The 16,180-nt window shown below is 42.3% G+C and overlaps 1 protein-coding gene across 1 annotated transcript in view; it reads left to right on the top strand.

Moving 5' to 3' along the window:
- Pah (phenylalanine hydroxylase) overlaps positions 1-16,180 on the top strand; it is a 56,943-nt gene that overhangs the window by 37,607 nt on the left and 3,156 nt on the right. The window contains exons 6-11 of the mRNA XM_069991509.1: positions 3,168-3,364; positions 6,036-6,171; positions 7,398-7,467; positions 9,952-10,008; positions 13,326-13,421; positions 13,960-14,093. Of these exons, the coding sequence (XP_069847610.1) occupies positions 3,168-3,364; positions 6,036-6,171; positions 7,398-7,467; positions 9,952-10,008; positions 13,326-13,421; positions 13,960-14,093 (690 nt within the window). The remainder of the gene's footprint in view (positions 1-3,167; positions 3,365-6,035; positions 6,172-7,397; positions 7,468-9,951; positions 10,009-13,325; positions 13,422-13,959; positions 14,094-16,180) is intronic.

The raw sequence follows: 16,180 nt of genomic DNA, 5'->3' as shown, positions 1-16,180 counted from the left end.
TCCCTTTAATAACACATTAAAAAAAACTGTCATTACACAAAACATAATTACCCACTACGCTGGGGCTCAGCTCTCTCTTGAGCTTTGTTGTTGCCTAATAATCCACTGTCTGACATAATTACCAAAAGCTCCCATCCTGAATGAAACAGCCTCTGGTCCTTGCCACATTAGACCAGAAATAAGGAAGAAAAGAGGATCGTTTACATTCAAGACAGAGCTGTCTGCTTTACTGCAATAACGAATCACTGGAGGTTTCAGGCCAGACAAGTTTCAATAGGGTCTAAGGTGGTTTTGTTTGGTTTTGTTTTTGGATGGGGGGGTGCAGTTGTTCAGATTTCTAGACTCTTCTTTTTCTCTTAGTCAAAAGAAAATGCAAACATGAAATACATTTTTTTTTTTTTTTTTGCGGGGAAACAGAATGGTGTTTCTCAAGAAGAACATCAGTTGCCTACAGGAAATTTGCTGTTTTGGAGAACAGCACTGTTCCTGGGTTAAGGAAATAAGGAAAGAGAAGAAATGCAAAAAGTGTTGAAACAGAGCCAAGAGCACTCAGAGCGTGATAGAAAACCTGAGCAAGGCAGAGGGGCTGCTGGGGTCATGTATACCGAAAACAGTCACCTGCAAGAGGGAGAGGACCACCCCACCCCATGCATCGAAACTGCAAGAAAAGTGTTTCTCTGGATGACTCCTGGTGGTGGAAGGATCCAGGACTGTAAATGTCTATCCAATCAAGATCCATGTGGGTTTGGGTTTCACCTAAAACCCTAGAACATGGCAACTTCTCTCTGACCTCATCTTTAAGCATTATATCAGAGACAGGCAAGAGAGTCAGTAAGAACATCTCATTTGCCATTGCCGTGTCTCTGGAGCTTTGCCAAATGCTGTGTGTATGTTATTTGTTTAGTCTTAATAGTGACTCCTCATTTTACCCTTCAATAGGGAAAGGAAACCCGCCCAAGTCATATAAGGATAGGCATTGTAAGCCGGCTTTAAATTTTATCTTTGAAGTTAACCACTGACATGTTTATGTGGTAACTTGGGATCCAAGTAGGCTCAGGACTCAGTTTCTCATTCTTTCTCTAACTGGATGTAATATCCTTTACATTGAAACTTCTGTATTCAGCCATTGGCCTTATCTGTCTTGGAGATGGACCCCAGAACTTTGCCTGGAGCTGACATTCCAATTCAATGAGAGATTCTGTGTCTTTCCCACGGAGTCTCTGACTGGGATGGACACAGGCCTATTTCTCAGCCAATCACAACGAGCAGGGAAATGTGGCCCTTTCATTGGTGATTGGCCAGCCCTGGTCACATGCCCTTTCCTAAACTAGGGATGGAGTCTCCTTTGACCCAGTCTTAAGAGACTGAGGAGGGAGGTACATGCTTTACTTGACAAATGGAGGAACAAATATTGGGTCCTTGGAACAACAAATGTCAACCTAAGAGATCTTGGTGTTCAGAATGTTAAACTATTTCTTGTCACAGACATATCAATATCTTTCTTTGCAAATGAAGACTGGGGACAATGTTAACGATCTGTTATGCAATGCTTATCAGTCCCAAAGTTAGGTACTTTATACTTAGTACTCCATTTAATCTCAAATAGTGACTCATTACTAGTCCATGTATCATCTGGGAGAGGTTTACTAAATTGCTTGAGACCACACAGCTACAAATAGGAGGACCAAATGTTGGCCAGTCTCTGTCCATTTCCAGAGACTTCTCTTCCATGAACACTTAATCCTAAAATAATGGTGGATTTTTAGGCAGGGCTCACATGGCGTTATTTGACAATTTCTACTGGCCACTACAAGAGCACCACTTTCAAGCATGTCTTACTTTTAATTCTTAGACAAAAACCTGTTTTTCACTCTGAATCCTTGCCCACCTTTCTGTAAAAAAAAAAAAAAAAATCTGTGACTTTGCTTTAATATCCTTGGATGAGCTACAACTTTGAAGGAACAGGAGGAACCTAGTTTGGAATCTGACCCATCATTCTGAGGTAAACAGACTCACTGTGTCCCAGACTCTGTGCTCCTGGTGAGAACAGGCCTTCAGCCCATGGAAGAGGCCCCGGTCTTTGAGGTTGGGTTTTATTTGGTGTTCACTTGTTTTCACTGTTCAGAGCACAGCTCAAGACCTTTCAAAGTAACAAGACTGTAAGTTATAGTTTCCATCAGTCACCTGGAAGGCATATTAGAATCCAGATGTCCAGGCCTTCCTCTCCCCTTCCAAAATACATTTCAAGATACATGGGGACAGAGTCCTATGTGTGTTCTTAGGCATGCCTGGTGTAGGTAAGTGCATGTTAAACTTTAATACATATACTTCTTCATCCCATCTCAATATTTATTTATGTATTTTTACCTTTGATCTGCAATTTTTAATACACAGGTAAACATATACTTATGGTGTATAATGTGCTCTCTCCCTCTATACACACACATGTAACACACATAGATGTATACATATACAAACATGCATATTGCACAATATAATTTTTGCTGAATTTAGAAGCCCTTGTTAGAAAGGGGATGTCCAATCCCTCAGTCTTTTTTCCTGTTTTTCTTTTTTTGTTTGTTTATATTGTTTGTGGGGTTTGAACTCAGGGCCTGGGCACTGTCCCTGAGCTTTTGTGCTCAAGGCTAGTGCTCTACCCCATTGAGACACATTGCTACTTCTGGTTTTCTGGTGGTAAATTCGAGATAGAAGTCTCACAGACTTTCCTGCCCGGGCTGGCTTTGAACTGCGATCCTCAGATCTCAGCTTCCTGAGTAGCTAGGATTATAGGCATGTGCTATCAGAGCTTGGCACCTTCATTCTTCCTAATTCCCCTATCTGCTACTTTACACCATGTGCCACTTGCCTATAGGACACAGCTGAAGATTAGCACGTTTCCTCCCTGAGCAAATGATTGGAGTATCAGAAACAAAACAAAATAGAATGACCATGTGAGGTCCCAGACTGGAGCAAACCCTTAGTGAAGCTGTACATTTGAATCACCAAATGTACAAATAACCCAATGGGAGCCAAACCATACGTTTCCTGTATGAAACGTAGAGCTCTCCTCTTTCAAATCTGTGTGAAGTCTGTTCTAGTCCACCCACCTCGCTGCACTGTGTATGTGGTTTTGCCTCCCTGGACACCTTTTCCATCCTGTGTTCCAGTGGACAGCCCATCCCCCGGGTGGAATACACAGAGGAAGAGAAGAAGACTTGGGGGACGGTGTTCAGGACCCTGAAGTCCTTGTATAAGACCCACGCTTGCTACGAACACAATCACATTTTTCCACTTCTGGAAAAGTACTGTGGCTTCCGTGAAGATAACATTCCCCAGCTGGAAGATGTTTCTCAATTCCTGCAAAGTAAGTCCACATCTGGGTCAGGGCCCTTGCAGGGCGTGGGGAGAGCTGTGGGAGAGCAGAGGGAAGGAGAGGAAAAGTCCAGAAGGCGAGCGTCAGTCAGTGTTTGTGGTAACCAGGCTGAGTAGTCTCCTAGGAAGATTGGACTGCACGGTACCTCCCCTCTCTCCTCCACTGTCAGTCTACATTAACCCCAGCAAGCGCATTAGTCATTGGCCCATCTACCTGTGCCTAAAGGGTTTTATCATTTTTGTTTCTTTTGGTGTTGGTCCTGGGGCTTAGACTCAGGACCTGGGTGTTGTCCCTGAGTTCTTTTGCTCAAGGCTAACACTCTATCACGTGAACTCCAGCTCCACTTCAGCTTTTTTTTGGAGGGGAGGTGGTTAATCGGAGATAAGATTCTCACAGACTCCTTTCCTTGGGTTGGCCTCAAACTGTAGTCCTCAGATCTCAGCCTCCTGAGTAGCTAGAATAATAGATGTGAGCCTCCTGGATTGAAGAGTATTATCTATTCTACTCAAAGCCGAATGTAGCCAGGTGAAGGTTCTCCCCACAGCTCCTGCAGATGGCTGCATAAATGCACTCTTCATGGGGCAGTGCCAGGAGCCCCAATCTCATGACTTTATGCATCTGGTAGGATTCTGACTTTGACTATCACTGATGAGGCAAACTTCTTTCAGAGTTGCCATCCGTCAAATGGAGAGTGTCCCTTTGAGTCCTTTGGTTTCTGTGAGGGAAAATGTTGCATGTGAGATCACTGAGCAGCTGATGTGCTTCTGACTTTGACTATCACTGATGAGGCAAACTTCTTTCAGAGTTGCCATCCGTCAAATGGAGAGTGTCCCTTTGAGCCCTTTGGTTTCTGTGAGGGAAAATGTTGCATGTGAGATCACTGAGCAGCTGATGTGCTTTCTAGTCAGTGCTCAGTGAACTAGGGCTGAATTTGCAACCTGAGGAGCTCAGTGCAAAAATACATTATTTAAAAAATACATTATTTAGGTGGTATGCTTTGCTATATTACTTATAGGAGAGGTAAGTGTTTTCCTTTCTGTCAAGAGGGTGTTAGTTCAGCCAAAGCAAAACCAAGCCTTCAATGAACATATATTAAACATCTATGATGTGCCAGGTATAGCAAAGAAAAAGTAGAAAGACAGTCCATATTTTTACAGAAATGGAGAATTTTCTATGCACCAGAGCTTTGCAGAGATGGATTTTATGACTAGGAGCCTGAAAACCAAATGGCAAGATGGGGAGATATAGCTAAGATGACCTTTGGGCTTCCTCTCCTTTAGTGAATCCTTATTTGTAAGTTAAATTAAGGAGCCAGAGTTCGAGCAGAGTAAATTCTGTCTGATGATGCAGAGAACATGAGGGAAGAGAAAGAAGGCATCCTACAGACATTGTTGTAATCATCTATGGTGCTATACCAATAATAACAATCATAAAATAGCTGGGTGCTGGTGGCTTACCCAGTAATCCTAGATACCAAGGAGGCTGAGACCTGAGGATCTTGGTTCAAAGTCAGTTGAGGCAGAAAAGCCTGTGAGATTCTTACTCCAATTAGTCACTAGAAAATGAGAAATGGAGCTGTGGCTCAAAGTGGTAGAATGCTAGCCTTAAGCAAAAAGCTCAGGGACAGTGACCAAGCCCTGAGTTCAAGCCCCAGGATCATCATCATCAACAACAACAAAGAATAATAAAATAGTAATTCTAGAAGCTGTGGAATTATATAATTGTTGAGACAAAAACCAAACTGCCTGGATTGTGATGCTGGGATTTGCCTTTACCTCTGTGTGTGTCTCAGCTTTCCCATCTATGTGGTGCAGAGAATAAGAACAGAGTTCTTGCCGGGATTAGGTAGTGCATGCGATGTGTTTAAAACAATACCTGACATATGGCATGCAATGTACATTATTTTCACTACCACTGTCATTCTTCTCTTTCCAAGTTTGGAATCAATGGAGAGACAGAGGAACCAAAGAGATGGTGATCAAAATTTTAGCTTGAAGGAAAAGCTACGTAGAGAATATGGTGTAGACACAGGGTCAAAATGGATTACTCAGTGTCTTCACCCTTGATTCGGGAAACGTACCTGCCAATTCAGTGTGTAGTCCCATTACACAAGCCAAGTGTACCAGAATGGGAAGATTCAAGAAAAAATGAAACTGAGAATATCTTTTCCTCCTCCCCAATTCTCCTGTCAAACAGGCCACACTGTTCCTTATGGGTTAGACGGTATGTGGTAAATGGAGAAGCTCTTTCCACACTCTTCCTTCTAGGAAGTGCAGTGAAATTCCCTCCCCTACCCTGAGAACATGAGAAGTAGCAAATAAGCATTGATACAAAGCAACAAGGAGGAAATGTACTGGGTATTTTTAATGAACTAAGTTCTGAGCTAAGTACTTTAAAGTCACTTCTCCTCGGATATTTAGAATATTTCTAAGCAAGCTCTATCTACACTTTGCAGATGAGAGAAATGAGGCTCAGGACTATGAATTTACTTGATCCAGATCAATCAACTAGAAGGCCAGGGGCAGAGATCTGAATCCAAGTCAGTTTAGTATCAAAGCCCCTACTCCTAGGCCTTTGTTTGTACTTCTTCTCTACCTAAACGTCCTTAGGCCCCTCTGGCTGTGACATGATAGGCTTTGAGTTTGTATTCTTCATTTTCCAGCTTGTACTGGTTTCCGCCTTCGACCTGTGGCTGGCCTTCTGTCCTCGCGAGATTTCTTAGGTGGCCTGGCCTTCCGAGTCTTCCACTGCACACAATACATCAGACATGGCTCCAAACCCATGTACACGCCTGAACCGTGAGTATTGTCCTCTGGGTACTAGTTGCCAATCATAGAGGGTGCCATTGCTTCCTGCTTCAGGAACAAATGAGGTTGAGTTCAGTGCAGACGTGTCCACAGGATTCATTTCCTGGATTATTTGCTGGTAATATTAAGGGAAAAGCTTGTCTATTCTGGAGTTTTTTTTCTGTCCAATAGACCACATTTGGACACACAGATTCAGATGTTCTGAGGACCAAGGATTCAAATCTCCCTGAGAAGTAGGAACAAGAGATCCCATTCAAGTTCCAAAGTCAGAGATATCCAGTTCCAAATGGGACAGGAACAAGTGGTAGCCAAGAAATCTCAACACCTTATAAATACAGATCCAGATGATTCCAGTTGTTCTTTGCCTAGATTATGTCTTGGCTAGAGACACAAGAGGACTGGCCACTACCTTTACTACTTGAGTGTTTAGCTATTTCCTTAGTCCAAAATTTTAGGATGCTTCAAATCTTTTCTTTTTCCACATCATATTTATCACTACTAATCAGGAAAAAAACCTGTTCCTGATGGATTTGGCCCATTAAGTTTCAAGTAAATGTAGCTTTTCTTTCCCGACTACTGTTCCCCCTTAAACTAAGGGTCTGGGCATTGTCTCTTAGTTTTTGTTGTTTTATGCCCAATGATGATGTCTTACCAGTTGAACCATAGTTCTGCTTCTGGCTTTTTGGTGATTGATTCAAGCTAAAAGTCTCATGGGCTTTCCTTCCCAGACTGGCTTTGAACCTCAATCCTCAGATTTCAGACTTCTGATTATAGCTAGGGTCATAGACATGAGGCATTAGCATCTGGCACCATTCTATTTTTTAAGCTCCCATTGAGAATAACTGAACATACTATATTTCCATGGGTAAGTCAATAGCAAGAAGATTTGAGATGGGAGGTATTTGTGACCCACAACTGATTCAGGTGAGTGAGTGGATATGCAGTGGAGAACAATTCTGTGCTGCACCAACTGGACGTGTTCTGGGAGGCAGGGCATCTGGATCCAGTGTTCTGCTTGCCTTTTGCTTTTCTTTCTTACTCTTCCTTTATTTGTTTCATTTTGTACATTATCTCAGTCAGTCCCATGCTCTGCATATCACTTATTTACAAGGACATTTACAAGCCAAAATGAGTGTCTACCTTTGTTCTTGCTCATTCCTTGTATAGAAAGGGTGGATGTAGCCTCCTCTCCAAGCTCCATGCCTTTTGTCTTTCAGTGACATTTGCCATGAACTCTTGGGACATGTGCCCTTGTTTTCGGATCGCAGCTTTGCCCAATTTTCCCAGGTAAGGGATAGAATTTCAAAGCCTTAGTTATAGATGCTGGAATTGGATAACTCAAATAAGTCAAGCTCATGAAGAAGGCCCTCCTCTTATTCTCTATAAGAATAACAGCCACGTAAAACTCTATGATTCCACCTGGGATAAACAGCACTGAGAAATGTGCATGGGTCTGGGTAATGGGCTAACTAGTCACCCTTTCTAGGGGCAGAGCCTGGGAGCAGTGACTCACTTGTTCTCTGAGTCAAGTGTAGTTAAATTGAGGAATCACCCTTAGTCTACCAGGTATGCTTTCAGAGACTTTTCACTCATGAAAATGTCTCTGATCCTCATGTAGAATCACCTTCTTCCAAAGTCTTCTAGTTTTTTCCATTCCTTGCTTTTCTTTAGAGACTTACACTTACTATCTTGTCAGTCATTGGTGTAGATACTCAAATTAGGTAGGATGATATTTGCCAAGAGTACAGTGACAATGGTCTGACTTGTAGTTAACTAAATATGTCAATAAACAAAGAAAGAGCCAGATGTCTCATCACCATTGTCTAAGCAATACTAGACTCTTGGTTATCTTTTGCAGTTGCAAACAAGCTCTAAAAAGTGCTTGTGGATAAACTTAATTTTTTTTTCTAGCTCTCAGGCACTGAGAAACAGCCTCACATACAATTGGGTAATTGGAGTCATGGGAGATTTGATGATGGTGTGGATGCGCAGTAGGCTCCTGCCCTGTTGCAGTTAGGTTGTGTGGCTTTGGGCAAGTAGCCTGGCCACCCTGGGGCTCAGTTTACTCATATGTCAATCAGTAAGATGTATTTCCTACTAGTTTTCTTTCTAACAGTGAGAAACGAAGAACAAGTGAAACGATCCATGAGTAAAATGGTGGGCTAAGTATGAATTCAACTAGTGGCACTGTTGGTGAATCTCATGAACAATTTTCATCAGTTGAAAGGAATCAGTATTTCCATTGCTGAGTGAAGAGGCTGCCCAGTTAATATTTAAGACAAACAAAACAAACCTATAGCTAAACCTGCTGCTTTTCTTTAGGAGATGCAAGGTGTCTAAATAAAGAAAACACTTCCTTATGAGGTTTTAGAAGTTAAGAAGTTATGAGAGTGTTGGCTTCTTGAGTGGGAGTATTTAGGGAGCGGTTGAATTATATGGCAGTGTCACCAGTGAGGGTGTACTTACAGGTGTCAAGATGGTTTCCATGTTACAACGGTTTAAAATAAAGATTTGGTTCTATGCTTGGATTTTTTCTCATAGAATAGGAGGAACTTAAATTTTGCTATCTGAAGCTATTCTGATGGTAAAACTGGCAAAGGGGCAATAAAAAATTTTCATTTGGGGGAGTCACACAGAGGACTGGACAACTAAAGTCAACAGCCAGGAACTATGGAACCATGAATAGGGGACCCTGAGTGTGACTAGGGCCACCTTCTCAACGATGCTTATGTTGGGACCCTATTGCATATCAGTCTCTCCTCTTAATTCCCCCTGGATTCTCTAGAATTCCCAGGACCATTGTTTATTCCCCCCCAGAAAGCCTATCATCTCATATATTTGATATTCATATTATAGTCTGTCTCAACTCTCAGTCTATATCGACTCTGAGATAGTCTGTCTCCACTGTACAGCCCTCAGGCAATACACCATTTTGAACATTAAAAGAAAATCTAAAGCCACTACACAATAGCCCCTTCACAGCTTGAGCTTTCAGATTGGAGGCATCCTGGACACTTTTTTTCTTTACCAATGTCCTTGATTCCTACAGTCTGTTCTTGTACAGTAGACAGAGCCTCAGCTGATAAAAATGAAGTTATGTCCACTTCTGTGGTCAAAGTTCTATACATTTGTTATTTATTGTCTGTCTTTACTACAGAGTACAAGGTGCATATATTACCTGGCACATAGGAGGCATTCAATACAGTAAATAGTTTGGGGATGAATGAATGTAGTTGGAAAGATACACACAACACACGCATACACACACACACACACACACACACACATACATACACACACGATGAGGTAGAATAAATACTGTGAAAGAAAAAGAGATCACAGGAGGCATTCTGTAGTTGGTCTGGTGAGAAGTGATTTATGATGTTCTAAGAAGATGTTAATCAGTTCTTCTCTATGTTTTCCTATGGGATTTTCATGGTGCATAATTTCAGACTTACCCCGAGTTCAGGAATGTTTGAGTTTCATGGTTGAATAACTGCTAGCCTGGAGTTAAGAGATGGTTCTGTAGTTGCTAATATAGATCATGTAGGATCATGAAAAGATCACCTTCCTTGTCAGCCTCCACTCTTCAATTATGAGGTGTTCAAAGAAATGGAGGTAGAGATCTAGAATTCTGTGATGAGGGAAAACTTGTCAGGAACACGTAAAGCATAGATGGGCCCTGTTGAATGAATCCGGCTACCCATCGCCTTGCTATGGGTAAAAAGGGAGGGTTGGGCTGTGCCAGTGATGCTGTTTGTCTGTGTGCAGGAAATTGGCCTGGCTTCTCTAGGAGCACCTGATGAGTACATTGAGAAACTCGCTACGGTAAGTAAGTCTCTTCTGTCATGGAGAGACAGGAAAGAGGATGTGGGCTGATGGCCCTTGGTTCTTGTCTGGAAGTCAGGCCATTTGGCACCAAACACTCGGAATGTAGCAAGTTACATTTGTCCAAGTGAAACTTCTCACGTTGAGTTTTCCTTCATGGTTTGATTTCTAAGTCAGCAGCATGAAGATATCTTGCACATAGTTTTAAATAGAGAGTGTTCTCAGAAGCACCAACAGGCTATCGTAATAGCCCTGGAAATTCATTGGAATGGAGTGTATTAGGAAGTGGGCTGGATACATAACTTTCAGAGGGGAATATTTATGCCTCCAACCTCTGCACTGGAGCCAACGTTAGAATCTTTCCCTTCTCAGACAGGAAGTAGAAATGAGACTGGGCCTTTCATTCTTGCCAAACACTTTCTTCCCCATGTAACTCTGAGGACACTCATCTGTCAAAGCTAGGGCGGCAGCAAATCTGTACAGCAGGTGATTTCCTTCATCATGCTCCTCTCCAATTTCAGCACATCCTTCTCATCCATCCTTCAGCACATCTCTTCTAAGGAGGAAAGATATATATATATATATATATATATATATATATATATATATATATATATATATATAAATTATGGACCACAGGTGAATGCAAGTCTCTCATTAAGATGGTTCAGTTGATAAGTTTATGAATTCAAAAATTTTTAGACAGTGATTTTTTTATTGCACTTAGGTAGTTGTATAAAGGGGTTTCAGTTTAATGTGAATTCAATTCAGTTTGTGAAGACCATGCATCTTGACCAATGTCTTCCCTTTCATTATTTTCCCCATCTCACCCAATCCCCTAATCCCCAGATTCCATTTTCACATGTATCCATTGAACACTATGATTGCATTTGCTCGCCCTTCCTCTCTCCGTTCATCTGCCCCTTCTCTTCTTGATCTCATCTCCTCTTTCCCGCACTATATCCCCTGCCTTGCCGACACATGTTCCAGCTTCTTGGTATTCATTTTGTTCAAAGTTAGTTGTTCAAAGGAGTTACACCAGTTCATCAGAAAGGTTAAAAACTGCCAGATGTTGTTCTTCACTGGCCATCTGCTCTGAGACTCTGGACACATAGCTTTGGTTCCTTCATCTCTAAAAATGGATACTGTAGTTTATATCCTACCCATCTCAAAAGTATGTCATGTGAGTCTAAAGAATTAAATTTGTATCAACATTAGTTTTAAAATGCTAGTTGAATGAAAAGTTACAAGAAGCAGCTTTCAGTGAGGCTAGAAAGCTGGATAGAACCTCTTACTTACAAGGACATTAAGCTAGGTGCCAATGGCTCATACCTGTAATCCTAGCTACTCAGGAGGCTGAGATTTGAAGATCAAGGTTTGAAACCAGCCCTGATAGGAAAGTCCAAGAAACTTTAGCTTTAGTTAACCATCAAAGAAGCTGAAATTGGAGCTCTGTTTCAAGTGGTAGAGTTCTAGCCTTGAGCAAATAAAGCTTGGTGACAGCACTTAGGCCCTGAGTTCAAACCTCAGAACTGGCACACACACAGACAGACAGACAGACACACACAGACACACACAGACACACACACACACACACACAACACAACTTTAACTTGGAAGGTCATTTATATTATTAATCGTCACATGATCTATTTTTAAATTCTCAAAAATAACATTACTGACACATTGGGTTGGGAACATTGCCTTTCATTTGCTATAGCATTACAAGAACATTGCCTTACCTGCCTGGAATGAAGTCTGGGCATGTATAGGTGAGGAGGTCAGGTCAGTTCAGTTCCAATAGCCTTCTCAGATTTGGCATTCCTTAGTCCCCAAACCAGATTGAACCATTAACCCACTCTATTTCTATAAGACTCTCTTTAGCAGCTTGCTGAATCCTGAATTCCTCTGGGCCCCAGAACCCCAGAAGTCCATTCTGCCAGTCAGGTATTTAGGATATGCTGAACTGGGAACTATTGAAAGAAAAGGCCTAGCTAGGCACCACTGGCTCACACCTGTAATCCTAGCTTCTCACGAGGCTGAGATCTGAGGATTGCCATTACAAGCCAGTCTAGAAAGTCTATGAGACTCTTATCTCCAATCATCTACTAAAAAGTTTGAAGTAGAGCTATGACTCAAGTGGTAGAGTGCTTGTGCCAAAAAAAAGCTAAGGGACCAAGCCTTGAGTTCAATTCCCACCCCTCCTTCTCCTTCTCCTTCTCCCTCTCCCTCTCTCTGTCTCCCTCTCTCTCTTTTTATCTCTCTCTTTCACACACACATACACAAAGAGAAAAAAAGAAAAAGACAAGGACTTAGAAACTGAATGCTGGTGGCTCATGCCTATAATCCTAGCTACTCAGGAGGCTGAGATCTGAGGATCATGGTTCAAAGCCAGGTCAGGCAGCAAAGTCTGTGAGATTCTTAGATCTCCAGTTAATCACCAAAAAGCCAGAAATGGAGCTGTAGTTCAAATATTCAAGTGGTTAAGTGCCAGCCTTGAAGAAAAAAAAAACCTCAGGATAGTGTGTAGGCCCTGAGTTCAAATCTCAGGACCCCCCCACACACACGCACACATACACGCACGCACACACATACACACACACACACACACACACACACACACACACACACACAATGCAGTGGGTAGTTTCAACTCGCAAGTCTGAGCATGGAGGATGGAGAGGCCTCTTACTGGTTCAATGACTATGCAGCTTCCTGTCTTCCGCTGCTGGGATTGATAGACATTTCTGCTAGGCCCTACTAATTTTTAAAGAACACCTTAGGAACAGAGTATAGAGAAAAATGTAAAAGGAATGGAGGCACTCCCATCATAGACAAAGGAATTGGTTGGGGGAGGGAGACATCCTTATATCCTTATGTGCTTTCCATCGTATGTGAGATTCCATTATTCTTTTTTTTTTCAGTCATGGGGCTTCAAGTCAGGGCCTGGGCGCTGTCCTTGAGCCTGTTTGTGCTAGCATGTTACCCCATGAGCCACAATACCACTTGTAGCTTTTTTTCTGAGTAGTTTATTGGAGATAAGAGCCTCACCAGCTTTTCTGCCTGGTCTGGCTTCAAACTGCAATCCTTAGATCTCAGCCTCCTGAGTAGCTAGGATTACAGGCGTGAGCCATTGGTACCTGGCTCCACCATTCTTGATTCAACAGATGACTGAGTAGTGCAAGACAGAGAAATGCCCCACGGTTGCATAGATTGAGATAACAGACTCCCACCCAAGCAGTACTGCTGTTGGGCCTTGAGTATCTTCTGCCTTGTCCTTTCTTGAGGTGCATCCTCAGCTTGTCTTTCCATTCTAGATTTACTGGTTTACTGTGGAGTTTGGGCTCTGCAAGCAAGGAGACTCCATAAAAGCATATGGTGCTGGACTCCTGTCATCTTTTGGTGAATTACAGGTATGACTCTTAACAGAAATCAAGGATTGATTATCAAGTGATAGCTATAGGGTACTATTGTCTTGATACTGTGGAATCCCTATTTTCCTATATATTGAGAGATGCAAACTGGGGAACATCCCACCAGTAAGTGGTACCATAGCAGCTATGATTGGATCGTGGTTGTGGTGTGGTGTTAGGAGTAGCAATTCAGGTGCTAGTATCCAGAGTTATAGGGGTAGAGCCTTCCAATCCTAAGGTAGACCTGTGCGTACAACTTTGTATGTGTGCAAACACATGCCAACATATTTGGCTGGTTTCCACAGAATCTACTGATCGCCCTCCTCCCCCAAAAGTAGTTGGAATGCATACTTTGTACCTGGGCTGCAGACCATAGCTGAGCTGTGAAGAGTTGAGTCGAGTACATGTAAAATAGTTTATAGCATTGGGGCTGAACTGTGGAAGGAATCAGGGTGAAATGAGCGATGCTGGTCTATGGGATGCAGCAGGGAGCATGGATTTGTGATTTGACTGAAGACTTCTTACTGCATAACTGTAGTACTGCTTGTCGGACAAACCAAAGCTCCTCCCCTTGGAGCTGGAGAAGACGGCCATCCAAGAGTACACCATCACAGAGTTCCAACCCATCTACTATGTGGCTGAAAGCTTCAACGATGCCAAGGAGAAAGTGAGGTGAGGTGGCACTGAGGAGGGATGTTGGCTCTGTGGATCTCCTGAGACGGGCTGGTGATGCTGACCTGGGGCTGGTTGACCAGGCCACTGAATTCCAATGCTTACACAGCAACTTTGTGTAACAGATAGACTTTCTCCCTCGACCTTCTCCACCCTCATACTTGCCCATTGTCTGTTAGGAGACTGGAGATGTTGACCCCTCCACAATTTTGCCATCTGGTTCAAAGTAGCTCAACGTAGACACTAAGTCCAGTCACTAAATTCTTCTATGTGCAGGGTATCCCCTCACATACAAAACCCGAGGAATCTCCCAAAGTTGTGAAGTATTTTCCCCCTCTTAATTCTCTCAGACACCTACCTAACCTGCCTTATCACCTCCTTCAAGTCTTTACTCAAATTTAATCTTCCCTATGTTTCTCTCTAACTTTTATAGTCATGCATCGCTTAGCAAGGGATATGCCCAGGACATGTGTCGTTAGGTGATTTCAGTGCTGTGTTGAGTATCGTACATATACAAATCTAGATGATGGAGCCTCAGTAGACTCTTAGACTCTACAATGTATACATGGTAGAGCCTCTGATTTCTCCTAGGGCCATAATAAACAACAAAGTACATGATTCAATCAGATGTAAAGAATAGTCATGCAGTCAAGGGACCCTAAAGCCACGATACAAGATACGGTAAATCAATTCACTGTAGTAATGTAGTAATGTAGTTAGATGTAGTAATGTAGTCAGATGTAATCCTTGTCAAGTAGTGTGTGCTGTATAGTGTTGCATGTGCCATACTTGGAAAGCTGCAATACTGCTTTTGCCAAAGTTGAGAGGTATTACTTCCTTCCTGGTAATTGTCTTCTTAGTATTACAGTGTGTCAGTGTGTGTGTGTGTGTGTGTGTGTGTGTGTGTGTGTGTGTGTGTGTGTGTGTTTAATTGGAGATAAAAATCTCACAGACTTTTCTGCCTGGACTGGTAGCAAACTGTGACTTGCAGATCTCAGCCTCCTGAGTAGCTAGGGTTACAGGTGTGAGTTGTTGCCCTCTGGCTTACAAGCATCTTCTTTTACTAGGGGCTATTTTAGAAATAATATTTGTGATGTTTTGGAATATTTTGTAATATTTCTTTGTGTCCTCTGTGAAGACCCTCATGAGGGGATTCCCCCGAGAGCCAGGAATAATGCATGGGGCGGGGGGGAGTGAGAAAGTGAAGCACACAGTCTAGAACCACACTGTGGACTTCCTTTCCAGCTTTGAAACTGACTGACAGCAGTGGTCTTTGCAGTACTGAGTCCAGCTACCTTGCAAATCAGATGAACAGTAGTACTTAGTTCCTAAGTAGTAAGTTATGCCAGGGATGATAATTATAAGGGGTTTAGAGTAGTAAGGCTGAACATAGGAGGCACTCAATCCATGTTAAATGTTACAACCAGTGTTTTATTCAGCTCCTAGAAGCTGGTTACCTCTTGGCATTGTGTGTTAAGAATCGCAAGGTATTTTTTTCCTATAGCATTTTTGGCTAGATTCCTTTTAATCATGTTTAATGGTAAGGATTTGTGCCTTTAATGTATTCTGGGCTTTTGTTAGAAGCTACTTCTACCTGTTCGAAGCTTCCAGGGTGACCTCATTACAATTCTATTCTATTTTTCTTTTTTTCTTGAACTCAGAGTCTGGGCCTGTTCCTGAGCTCTTTTTTTCTCAAGGCTAACACTCTACCACTTTGAGCTACAGCTCAGGTGAAATACCTATGTGTTTCTGACCATATAAAATAATATTTATCAAAAGAAACCTCCAGGAAATGGAAGCAAGAAGTTTCTTTCTTTGTTGCTATTTTTCTTTTCTTTTTGTCTTGCTTGTTTATCTGTCTTCAAGAGGAGGCACAAAAATGGTGGGACCAAGGGTGAACAAATGCAGCAGTGGTACTCACTAGACACTATGCTGAAAATGAACTACTTATGGGTGGGGATGGGAGGGAAAACCTGGGAGAGAATGATGGAAGGGCTGACATTGTCCATAAAGACATGTGCACTTTATCTGGCTTATGTAACTATAACCCCTCTGTATATCACCTTTACAATAACAATAAATAAAAC

The sequence above is a fragment of the Dipodomys merriami genome, unplaced genomic scaffold (genome assembly GCF_024711535.1).
Source record: "Dipodomys merriami isolate MVZ:Mamm:240054 unplaced genomic scaffold, mDipMer1.0.p SCAF_10, whole genome shotgun sequence".
NCBI lineage: Eukaryota > Metazoa > Chordata > Mammalia > Rodentia > Heteromyidae > Dipodomys > Dipodomys merriami.
The sequence above is the reverse complement of the archived record's forward strand: the minus strand, read 5'-3'. Positions and strand labels throughout refer to the sequence as shown.